The sequence below is a fragment of the Neolamprologus multifasciatus genome, chromosome 7, assembly GCF_963576455.1.
Source record: "Neolamprologus multifasciatus chromosome 7, fNeoMul1.2, whole genome shotgun sequence".
Lineage (NCBI taxonomy): Eukaryota > Metazoa > Chordata > Actinopteri > Cichliformes > Cichlidae > Neolamprologus > Neolamprologus multifasciatus.
Window position 1 is genome coordinate 18,415,529 of NC_140445.1, and position 11,799 is coordinate 18,427,327.

The 11,799-nt window shown below is 39.5% G+C and overlaps 1 protein-coding gene across 3 annotated transcripts in view; it reads left to right on the forward strand.

The window, feature by feature from the left end:
* Window positions 1-11,621, forward strand: part of kcnt1a (potassium sodium-activated channel subfamily T member 1a) — a 39,605-nt gene extending 27,984 nt beyond the window's left edge. For 2 of the 3 annotated variants that reach the window (XM_085166689.1, XM_085166691.1), the window contains 14 exons: window positions 2,280-2,509; window positions 2,590-2,806; window positions 4,152-4,257; window positions 4,400-4,572; window positions 5,802-5,873; window positions 5,976-6,110; window positions 6,231-6,342; window positions 6,433-6,534; window positions 6,813-6,896; window positions 6,990-7,118; window positions 7,345-7,639; window positions 7,716-7,778; window positions 7,859-7,943; window positions 9,135-11,621. In XM_085166689.1, the coding sequence (XP_085022815.1) occupies window positions 2,280-2,509; window positions 2,590-2,806; window positions 4,152-4,257; window positions 4,400-4,572; window positions 5,802-5,873; window positions 5,976-6,110; window positions 6,231-6,342; window positions 6,433-6,534; window positions 6,813-6,896; window positions 6,990-7,118; window positions 7,345-7,639; window positions 7,716-7,778; window positions 7,859-7,943; window positions 9,135-9,252 (1,921 nt within the window). In that variant the 3' untranslated portion in view covers window positions 9,253-11,621. The remainder of the gene's footprint in view (window positions 1-2,279; window positions 2,510-2,589; window positions 2,807-4,151; window positions 4,258-4,399; window positions 4,573-5,801; window positions 5,874-5,975; window positions 6,111-6,230; window positions 6,343-6,432; window positions 6,535-6,812; window positions 6,897-6,989; window positions 7,119-7,344; window positions 7,640-7,715; window positions 7,779-7,858; window positions 7,944-9,134) is intronic. The other variant, XM_085166690.1, reaches the window with a different exon arrangement.
* Window positions 11,622-11,799: the final 178 nt, after the last annotated feature.

Sequence of the window (11,799 nt, forward strand, 5' to 3'; positions counted from 1 at the left end):
AGTAGAAGCGTTAGCTTGTCTCTGTCCAAAGGTATCTAAATCCACCTATTAGCACCTTTAAGACCCATCAAACAACTGTTCTGCATAGGGCAGAGTTTAAAGTTTAAAAACTATTCAAGATTAAATAGTTAGAATGAATTTTTTAAATTAATTTTAATTTCAAAGGTTAATGAGACCTAAAAACTTCTTGTCCAGTATATTCAGTTATATCTGATGAAGGCTGCCTAAAATTATGCTGGCTTTGCACACACATAAGACGTTAGGGGCTTCTTCTTTCCGTCCAATAATTTTTCATAATTTTCAATTTAGAATTGTGTCTCATGTGTCTCTGTTATACTGTCTCGGGTGCTACACACAACCTAATTTAGCAGTGACCAAAGATACCACAGTCTGCCCTGTGCCAGTTCAGCACCTGTCTGTCTAATATACAAAGTTATATATGGTCTGGTGCCTCCACCAATGAGTGATCTTATTAAACAAAAGTCTAGCAGTGTTGTCAGGTCTCGACTGAGTCGAGCCACTGTGAGAGGTGATTGTGAATTGGCATTTAGACCACCTTTTCACAGAATGCTCTGTCGTATCAAGGAGTGAGCTTCTGGAATAGTCTTCCACTGTCAGGGAAAGTACAAGTCTTTGTATCTTTAAGAGTCACTTAAAAGGGTGGCTGAGGGACGCACAAACATGTGATCATGTTTAATTAATCATGCTTTATATTAGACGTGAAAAAGAGTTAGTGTGTTACAAAAAGGGAAACAACTATTAATGTAATGGGTCAGTGCAATAACCCGACAGTCAGGGTATGTGTAATATAATTGATGTGTTTCCGTTATTGTTCTCTGTATTGTCCTCTGTTGTCCACTCTTCTTGTCATTGTTTGTTCTAATATGATGTAATCACTGTTTAAATCTTTGTCACATGATCTGTAAATAGTGTCTTTGTATGTTTTGACTATTTTGTGTGTAACACCAACCTGGCAGAGGGTCTGCAGATGGAAATTAGCCCAAGGCTATAATCTGGCATATTTACATTTGTTAAAATGTTCATTAATATGTATTGCCCCTCTTTCTAAATAAAGTAAAATTACACTAAATTAAATTAACACAGTTCATCACTGTTCACCAAACAACATCACTGAAAAACTACCCAGTCTAACCTGCTCTTACTATCTTTTTTAGTAAAATGGACTGAAACATTCAATTTGAAATTATGTGCTACTTTTAAAAAATGACTCTGCTTACGCTTGCTCCACTTACCAAGTACCACAAACACAACTTCTCATCTGAACCATGAGCGCATTGCAGGGATGAAATGAAAAAAAGGATACGTGCAGGCGGGGTCATCTGTTGACTTAACTGTCTCCGTGGCATCAGTTAAAAGGAGAACCACAATGCAGTTCGTAAAAACAGATGTTGCTTGACAGTATTTTGTGTAACTACCACTCAGATGTAACAACTCGTTAACTGTAGATGCCGTTCTGGATCGTTCCAACCTCCTTCAACCCCTGGATAAGGAGCATGTGGCTGTGCCTATGGTGTTTGGACATGACATAAGAATCATACTGATGCTCCATCAAAATAGGACGTAAGAAGCTCCACTTTGGGGGTTTTCTTGTGTTGCCATGTCTTTCATGTACAGTCTAGTAGCCGCTTTGTCCTGCTGGAAGAGTCCACTGCCATCAGGGAGTGGTATTAGTGTTGTGTTCAAACTAAAATCGACTATTCATCGGGATCTAAGAGAGAACAGCATATCATATTAGCACTTGAACTAGCTGCAAAACAATATCAGTCAGATGATCTTTTGTGGGATTGTATCAGGTTATCAAGGAAAGCTCAGTATTTCTTAACACCTGTTTTGTATAATTTTAGCAAAGTGCTATAATATGAAAATTTATTTGATATAGGAATAACAAGTACATTTAAGACAACAAGTACATTTAATATGCATGGAGGTTAATTATTAATCTTGGAGCTCTCATTAAGATGCAAATTAAAGTTTTTCTTTTTTTCATGCTGTAAAATATAATGAAAGAAAGAATGAGCAGAAACACCAACAAATATGCCTTAAGATTGCAAATCTTATTAAAGCTCTTAATAGCTTTTAAGCAATTAAAAGACTTACTACTGAATTTTCAGTTTTAATTTGAAGTTTCTGTGCTCATCCAATCTGAAAATCTAGTCTTTAAACTTACAAGTAGAACTGCTCTTTTTCTTTTGTCCTCAGTCTTCCATCAAGCAGGTCGTTCAGGCGCTTTAGTCTAACGGCAGGTATGTGATCCCCAGGTATGGTGTTTGTCTGATTGGTATAAAGAGGGAAGACAACAAGAGCATCCTGTTAAACCCTGGGCCGCGCCACATCATGGCTTCTACAGACACATGCTACTACATCAACATCACCAAGGAGGAAAACTCAGCCTTCATCTTCAACCAGGAGGAGAAGAAGGGTGGTCCTGCTGGGGGACTCTTTGATGGGCCTTCACAGCTTCCTGTCCACAGCATCATTGCCAGCATGGGTGAGAAAGAAAACAAACTGATCACGTTCGATCAAACTTAGGACTGAGATTCATATGAACCAGAATGGATGTATTTACAGGTACGGTTGCCATGGATCTTCAGAATACAACCCCTCCTGATGCCCCAGTAGGTAAACTGGTCCCACCTACAGTAAATGGAACTGGAAGTCGTAGGCCGAGCATTGCTCCGGTTCAGGAATTAGCAGACTCTGCCTCAATCTTGCCATGTGACCTGCTAAGTGACCAATCAGAAGATGACTCAGTCTTCACAGATGAAAAAGGCCACTCATCTACAGAGTAAGGATTCTTGTTTTCTGTGCACGTGTAAACACACACAGTTTAATACCACCAGTCCATTTTCTTAACTTCTTGTCCAGTTCGGGGTAGTGGGAAGACTGGAGTCTAAACCAGCTCTCATAGAGGGAAAGGCAGGTTACACCCTGCCAGACAAACATAGTTGTATTAAACATTAAAATTGTCTTAATTTGCACATGGATGTATGCCTTCTATTCAGAATGCTGGCAAGTATTAAATGAGTATTTTATGTCACCATGGCTGAAGTTCATGTTGTTCTCAGAGAGCCAGCCATTCACTCTCACATTGACAGCTATAAATCTTTGAGAATTACCAGCTGACAGGGAGAACATAAAAAAGCACACAAAAAGGTGGCAGATGGTAACTGGATTCAAAACCAGGACTCTCTTGCTGTGAAAATGCACGTTAAAGCCATTAACTGTATCTAAAAGATGGACATAGCCTCTGTGTTCATAGTGTTTATGCATCTTGAATCTACGTTGTTTTTACTGGACAGCAAGGTTCAAAATATCTGGCTTCACAATTAAAAGATATTGAAGTCTACGAGCCCATTGCTCATTTTATTTATAACTTCAGTTAACAACTTCGTAATGATTATGGTCTTAGTCACTGCCACTGACGTTTGTTTTGTAAAATATGACACAGTTTTAGATGGCAGCGACTTCCATCTATTATATACAGTCTATTCCTAAACCTATTTACAAGGAGACTGAGCAGAAACCACACCTAAAGAAATTGATTAAAAGAAAAAACAGCAGGGAGTATTATTAGCGAGTATGATTACTCGTTAGTTATTAGGCTTAAATTTTTCTCAGATAGAACATTTTTTGTAATCTTATATTTTTGCAGTCACTTTAAATTTGCATTCTTGTCTAAGTTCACAACATGAACTTTAGCATGCTGGCATGGGTTCATGTTGTTCTTGTTCAGCTTGAACAAGAACAACATGAACTTCAGCCATGGTGACATAAAATACACATTTAATATATGCCAGCATTCTGAATACCAGGCATACATCCATGTGCAAATTAAGACAAACTTAATGTTTAATACCACTATTTTCTTCACTGTTTTGTAGTATCCCGCCTATATATTATGCAAAAAAAAAAAAAAAACCCTCAAGCAAACAATGTTTCTTACCTGTTAGATTTCTGTAGTGGCCAGTGCTAATGTGCTGTACATATAATAAAGATACTCCTTCATATTCCCTTTTTCTCTCTCCAAGTAACAGAGGCCAGTTTGGGTGTTTTTATTAAAAAATAAAGGAAAGGAAAGTCCTGTATGGTTTATGAAATGTGTCGTTCATGCTTTTTGGATTCGTTGCTAGGTATGTGAAAGGTTATCCCCCTAACTCTCCGTACATTGGGAGCTCGCCCACCCTTTGCCATCTGTTGGCTGAAAAAGCCCCGTTTTGCTGCCTACGTCTGGACCAGGTGGGCAGTCGATGTTCCTTCAACTTAGTCACTCAAATTACTTACTGCCTCAATCACTCCCTCTCTCCTCTCTCTGTCCTTCACTTCATAAAAGCAATCCTGAAATACCTCAATGTTTCTGAGTTTTTTTCTGTCTTTGCAGGGGTGCAGGCACAACAGCTTCGAGGATGCCAAAGCGTACGGGTTTAAAAACAAGCTCATAATCGTTTCAGCCGAAACAGCAGGGAACGGTCTCTATAACTTCATAGTGCCTCTCAGAGCCTATTACAGACCCAGGAAAGAACTCAACCCTATTGTCTTGCTGTTGGATAACCCGTGAGTTCGCCCTCGCAGCGCGCACACACGCCTGCCACACGCACACTGTCCCTTTCTTCTCCCTTCACTCCATCCTTCACCGTTTCACACCGGGAAACATTATGTATGTTAAAAGCCTGCGTCAGCCGAGCACTTAGGACACGGCTGTGGAGGCGGGACTCCATTGTCAGCCCTGATGTTAGGTTAGTGCTGTACCGCTTGCAGTGACGGTGTGTTTTGAGTGACAAAGAAAATAAAAACGCTGCTCTCTGTACCTCCAGACGGTCACCATGGTAACTTGCTTTGCCTTGAACCTGAATGATTTAGATTGCTACAAGGGGAGGAAAAGATGGAGAAAATGATTTCTTTGGAGAGCACTACGCAGGCTTTCATCCACAGCCCTGATGTGTCCCTTTCAGCCCCCACATGCCAGCTCTCAGGACTCTCATGGAAACAGACAGATAACAATAACTCTCCGTTCATGCAGCGCTCTCTCTTTCTCTCTTTCTCTCTTTCGCTCTTCCTATTGGTGTCGCACGCATACAAATACAAACACCCACGCACTTACGACAGCCTTGGGTCTCTAGTCAGCAGGACTGGGCAGATGCATATGCAGTGACGTTCTGTCAGCAACTAAATCTCTCTGAGTGGACTCATCCCTCAGCCTGGAGACACTAACAGGGAATTAAAGCTACCATTTAAGGGCTTTGGGGAACCTGTGCTCACTGTTGCACATATTATAGGAGCATAGCAGCTACTATAGTCAAAAATCTTAATGCTTTCTACTTTAATAGACTTTATTTTATGTTTGTCTTGTTTTTTTGAGGAGAAGTCAGGGCCATTTCATTTTGCCAGCTGAGATTTGAATAATCAAATGATCAATATTTCAAATTTGGCCCATCTCATGTTGTTATAATTCATCGCTGCACATTAAACAAAATGACAAGAAATGGCATGTCTACAAGAAATACTATTCATTGTTTGCGTAGCTCTTTTTAACAATGCAGCAGTTCAACACTCTTTACATAAGACAGAAAGATAAACATCATTAGTAATAGTATATTTACATAATATCAGAAGTGTGGCTACATACAGCAAAATATTTAAAAAGTACTAGAGGAAGCTTCAGAGAAAGGAAGCTTGGGCTACAACTTTTCTATGCTTGAATGATACACTTATTTCTTAAATCTGTTATATATTCATGTAATAAGGTTCATGGAAGCTAAATGCACCATATATACTTCCCTCAGGCCTGATAATCACTTCTTGGAGGCCATCTGCTGTTTCCCAATGGTCTACTACATGGCTGGATCCATAGACAAGTGAGACTGTCACATAATTTTCTGCTTTCATTTTCAGTTTTGATATTTATTACATTCACTTTTTTATATATTCTGCTTTTTTATTGTGTGTGTATATTTCAGTCTGGACAGCCTGCTCCAGTGTGGGATCATCTACGCCGATAACCTGGTCGTTGTGGATAAAGAGAGCACCATGAGCGCCGAGGAAGATTACATGGCCGATGCCAAAACTATTGTCAACGTGCAGACAATGTTCAGGTAAAGTGAGCCTTTTTTCCAGTCGTTCATATATTATTCATGAACTGCAGTCAGTTTGTTATCAAATGATGCCTGAGCTTCTAATTCCTCTTTTTTTTCTATCACTTTCTCCCACTCAAGGTTGTTTCCCAGTCTCAGTATAATCACAGAGCTTACTCACCCATCCAACATGAGATTCATGCAGTTCAGAGCGAAGGACTGCTACTCATACTCTCTCTCTAAGTTGGAAAAGGTAAAAACAGCATGAGGGAGCTTACGGTTAGTTGCCCTGTAGGTCTTTACAGATGCTTTGCTTTACGTGTGTCCTGTCTCTCCCCCACAGAAGGAGCGTGACAAAGGCTCCAACTTGGCCTTCATGTTTCGCCTACCCTTCGCTGCGGGTAGAGTCTTCAGTATCAGCATGCTGGACACCCTCCTCTACCAGGTTGGTACACACTTGCAGCAAAACGCGTAGTCTGAGGTGACTCTTTTTTAACACTAGGTGAAAGAAATGAGTTATGTCTGAATGATGGCTCATAGCAACAGAAAAACAGCATCACCTGAAGATGGTGAGCAGTGTTACCATCATAAAGCACAAGTGCCCTCTTGTGTTCAGTGACTGATTAAAAGGTTTCCCTTTTTCTATTGCATTCATAGCTGTCATGGCTATGTGTATGTGTATGTATGAAGGGATACAAGTAATTTTCTGCTATTCTTTGTTAGTCTTTTGTGAAGGACTACATGATCCTTATTGCAAGACTGCTGCTGGGGCTGGATACCACCCCAGGATCAGGATACCTGTGTGCTGTGAGTGTGACAGAAGAACAGAATTAATGAAAAGAAAGAAGCACAGTGCAGCCCATATGCCCTAATAGTATATGCTATCATGTGCTGTTCTAGATGAAAGTAAAAGAGGAGGATCTGTGGATTGGCACTTACGGGAGACTGTTCCAGAAGCTCTGCTCCTCTAGTGCTGAAATTCCTATTGGGATCTATCGAACTGAGTCACACATTTTCTGTACTTCTGAGGTGAGATCTAAGCAAGATGTCAGGCTATCAATCTCCAGTCCAAGAACTTATTTATTAAATACACAAAAAACAAATGAATGTATGCAGTGATGTATTTCCATTGAGATCTCATTTTGGCGCTTGAGCAAAAACTAAAAACAGAAGAAAATGATTTACCTCAATGAATAATGGTCAGCCTCCCTTCTTTACAGATGTGTAAATGTAACTTATTGTCTCGCCACCTTAGTCGCAGGTGTCAGTCAGCGTTGATGACTGCGAGGACACAAAGGATAAGGGGGACGAGTCTCGCAACAACGACCCATCCGATCACCCCCTGCTGAGGAAGAAGAGCATGCAGTGGGCTCGGCGTCTGAGTAAGAAAAGTGTGCGGTGGCAGGGGGCAAGCCGGGATTCGAGCAAAGAAAACGCCCAGCGCATTGCCCAGCAGCGCCTCAACCTCTACAGGCGCTCTGAGAGGGAAGAGCTGTCAGAACTGGTCCGCAACCGCATGAGGCACCTGGGCCTCCCCACATCTGGATATGGTAATGATAGACACGAGAAAACCGACAGCTCAGTACTTAATTGTTTTTAATCTAACTGCTGTTTGTGTACCTGTAGATGACCTGACAAATCTGACAGCCAGTGACGTCATGAACAGAGTTAATCTGGGTTACCTACAAGGTATTCAACTCATGATCCTGCAAATACAGTTTGATCATGGCATCGCCTTTTGCTTGACTGTGGTGATGTTTGTGTTTCAGATGAACAGAACGATCACCAAAATACTCTCTCCTATGTCCTTATTAACCCATCTCCTGACACTAGGCTGGAGCTCAATGATGTTGTGTAAGTTTTACTACTTTATGTTGCTGCGCTGTGTATTTCCCTTCTTCCACATCGTTGTATTTCGATGTATTTACATGTCTGATGACATCAAATTATTTAACGGTGAGGGAAAAAGAAAAAAATGCCAGTAAGATATTAGTGCGCACTATAATTAAAATAAAGTGAATTGCCAATATTTTTATGTTATTAATGAATGAAAGATTACTACGTTTAATTTGTAGAGCAAATCCATAAAAATGGCATATTAACTAATTGTTTTGGGTTTTACATGCTACAACTTTACATTTTTTGTCAGTTTATTAGGCAACTAAGCTGTAAAGAGATAAAGACTTAGCTGGCTTTTATAGTAGATTATGTTACAACTAATGAGCAGACATCGAAAAGAGCACTGGACTTAATTTTGTCTGGTGGCAAGAAGCACACCTCTTATGAATATAAATAAAAGAGGGGTAATTAAAGGTGATGTCAGTAAGTTGCTTCAATTGCCTTTAAATTGTAAATTAAAGATGCTACAATAATAGAGAAAAAACTCCAACAATCAGACAACCCCCTATGAGCAAGCACTTGGTGACAGTGGGAAGGAAAAATTCCCTTTTAACAGGAAAAAACCTCTGGCAGAACCAGGCTCAGGGAAGGGCATGACAAATTAAGGCTAAGGTGTAGGGGGCATGACAAAAGACATGCTGTGGAAGAGAGCGAGAGATGAATAATATCTAATTATTAGATACTGAGTGGTGTATAAACACTTAGACAGTGAAAAAAGGTGGTGAAGAAACACTCATGGGAAGCACCCGGCACTCTAGATCTGTTGCAGCGTAACTAAGGGAGGTTTCAGGGTCACCTGATTCAGCCCTAACTGTATGCATTATCAAAAAGGAAAGTTTTAATCATAATCTTAAAATTAGAGAGCATGTCTGTCTCCTGAATCCAAACTGGAAGCTGGTTCCACAGAGTAGGGGCCTGAAAGCTGAAGGATCTGCCTCCCATTTTACTTTTAAGTATCTTAGGAACCACCAGTAGCCCCTAGAGCATTAGAGCAAAGCGCTCTAATGGGTTGATATGATACATTGAGGTCTTTAAGATGTCCTGGTCCTTTCATTCTTCAGTGAGCTGAGTGAGTATGGAGCAGTTTTAATAATGAGCGAGATACATCAGCATTTCATTGCTTTCTGCTCTCTTTCTCCCACCCAGCTACTTGATTCGTTCGGACCCTCTGGCTCACGTCCCCGAAGAGCCTCCTGTCCACAGCAGCAGCCTGAAAGAGAGACATGAGTCCAGCATGGACACCAGGGAGGACACCCAGCTCTGATACCCTGACAACCTTTATTGCTACACTCATTAACCCAGCTTCAGCTTGTGTAGGGGTCTCGTTGCATCCACGCGGGTCCAGCCTGAAAGAGGACAATTTGTGCTACAAAGTTTCAGCACCTGCAGAGTGCCTAATGTCTGTCAGGTGACAGCAGATGTCATCAGTGACATTTTCATCTCTTGCCACAAACTCTGTAGAAATAGTGTGTTGATATTTGTGAGAGCTCTTTTTAAATGAGCAGTCAGGGACGTGCTTGTTATGAAGTGAAGTGAGCTAACTGAAGGAATGTCAGTCAGTTTCATCCGAGCTAAAGAGCCGGCCCTGGTTAGAATGAATCCGATTCATTTAGCCATTCAAGTATGAGCACAGAAATATGTCTTTGTTATTGTAAGCTACAGAACTCTTGTTTGGTTTGAAGTATCTTTATTAGAAAAATTGTGACATTGAAGTTCAGGATTTAATCCTCTTTCCTGGCTTTTTTTTTTTAGAATATCAGGTGATCATATTTTGAATTTCCCTGGATACACATTTTCTGTTTACCACCACTCACATAAACTCAAGCGTAACTTGCGACACTACATGAGTCAAATAAAAATATATGCTTTAAACTCTCAAAGCTTAATTTTTGCAGCTGAAGAATAGAAGTAGATTTTTAGTGGTGTAGATTAGTAATATGTACAAATAATGGTGGTTACTTATATGTTTGCTGCAGTGCATTTCTTAGACTGGATGAAGTATTTACTACTACAAGAGCTTAGTTCAACCCTTTAAACAGGCTGTGCCATGTATTCAATATTGTGCCATAAAGTATTTAGTTGATTAACACTATATTAGTAATTAGAGAGCGCCATTTTTCTTTCAGCACCGCTAAGTGAAACACTTTTGCTTCATAATATACAATTGTGGTTGCTTTGGCCTAATGTAAGAGTCTTTCTGACTCTTTGACTTCGTACTTATTTGAGTGTTGAACTTATTTATACTTGAGTCTTATTTTATTCGCACATTAAAGTGCTGTATTATGAACACAACATACTGAAATGATTTCAAGTTGCCTATATTGTTTTTTTTACTATAGCAACCTGTCTATTAGTAAGCAATGACATTAAAGGAATAGTCTGATGCTTTAGAGACTTTGCAAGAATTTTGAGAAGAATGCTACTGCTTAAATTGTTTTAAGATAATTTCATAAAAATGTTAGCTTACTTTAGGATAAGCACCATAAATGGGGGGAGCAACTAACCTGCCCAGAGGCCGCAATAGACTGAGCTAAGTAACATGTTAAATCTAATTTAGACTTTTTAATTATTTGAATTGTGAAAATATCATTTATGGATTGTTTATTGTGTTTATACAAGCCTCTGTTTATTCTTTCTTCTTCTTCTCGCAACAACCCAGAGCAAGTTAATGAATAAACCGAAGAACAAACTTGCACCTCTAAATGCACAGACACAAATCACTTATGTACCTGCATGAAAATATGGGACATTTAATACATTATTTATAGATTATTAAAGTCCTATTATTTAATAAAACAAGTTATTGGGATATGTTCAAGGTGAAATCGGATTTTTGTTGTTGCCATCACAGGAAGTTATGATTTGGTTGTGATAGACAAATGTTGTTTTATAAATTGCCTTGAATGTATGCATGAAGTGGGTTTGATCAGTGAGACACTCCCTCTGATCTCTGTTTGAAAGATTATAAACTTCAGATTCCTTCTAACTGGCTTTTGAGACCTGACCTGATTTTATGAGAAATGTGTTTGCCCCGACGAGCAGGAGGAAACTGCAGCTGAAAGTCGTCAACTTTCTTTGGTGGCCGCTGAGGCTGACTGCACGAGTGAGTAAATCCCCATAAAGTACCCTGTTTAAAAGACCGTTCTTTAGAGTATTAAAAAGTATGTCCGATGCATAAAAACATACACATATGTAAACTCATGCACCTACCACTGGTGCTATTGCCATGGTTACCTTAATTGACAGGAGCTAGTTGGTGTATACTTTGCGTCACTTCCACTGATTGGCGTCACTAAACTGGAATCTGTAATTATGCTGCTGGTGATTTTTGAAGCATTTTTAATGGAATTTTCTCGCTAAAAAGGGATTTCACATTTTTACTTGTTCTTTCTAATACAAAATGACTTGATAACATTAATGAGAGATAGGTCTGACAGATTATAGGTGAAAAATAATCACTTTTTGGGAAAACAAGGCACACGGTGAGCCATCAGTGTTAGATGGTGAGCGCAAACTTGTCTGTTGATGTACAGTAAAATTCTCCATTTTCTTTAGTGACTTTAATTTATCAGGACTTTTGTTTTTAATTTGATATTTGCTTATTCTATGTACATCATTAAGTGTATTTTTTTTTTAAATAAACGACAATATAAAAGATCATTTACAGCAATTATAATCATTTAAAACATTTCCATATTTGTACTGGGATAGTTTTTTTGTTAAAGTCGCAGGGAACCATCGGAGTTATGGATTAGTTGCATATTTCCACTGGCTCCCTGTGGCTCTAAGGCAGGGGTCGGCAACCTGCGGC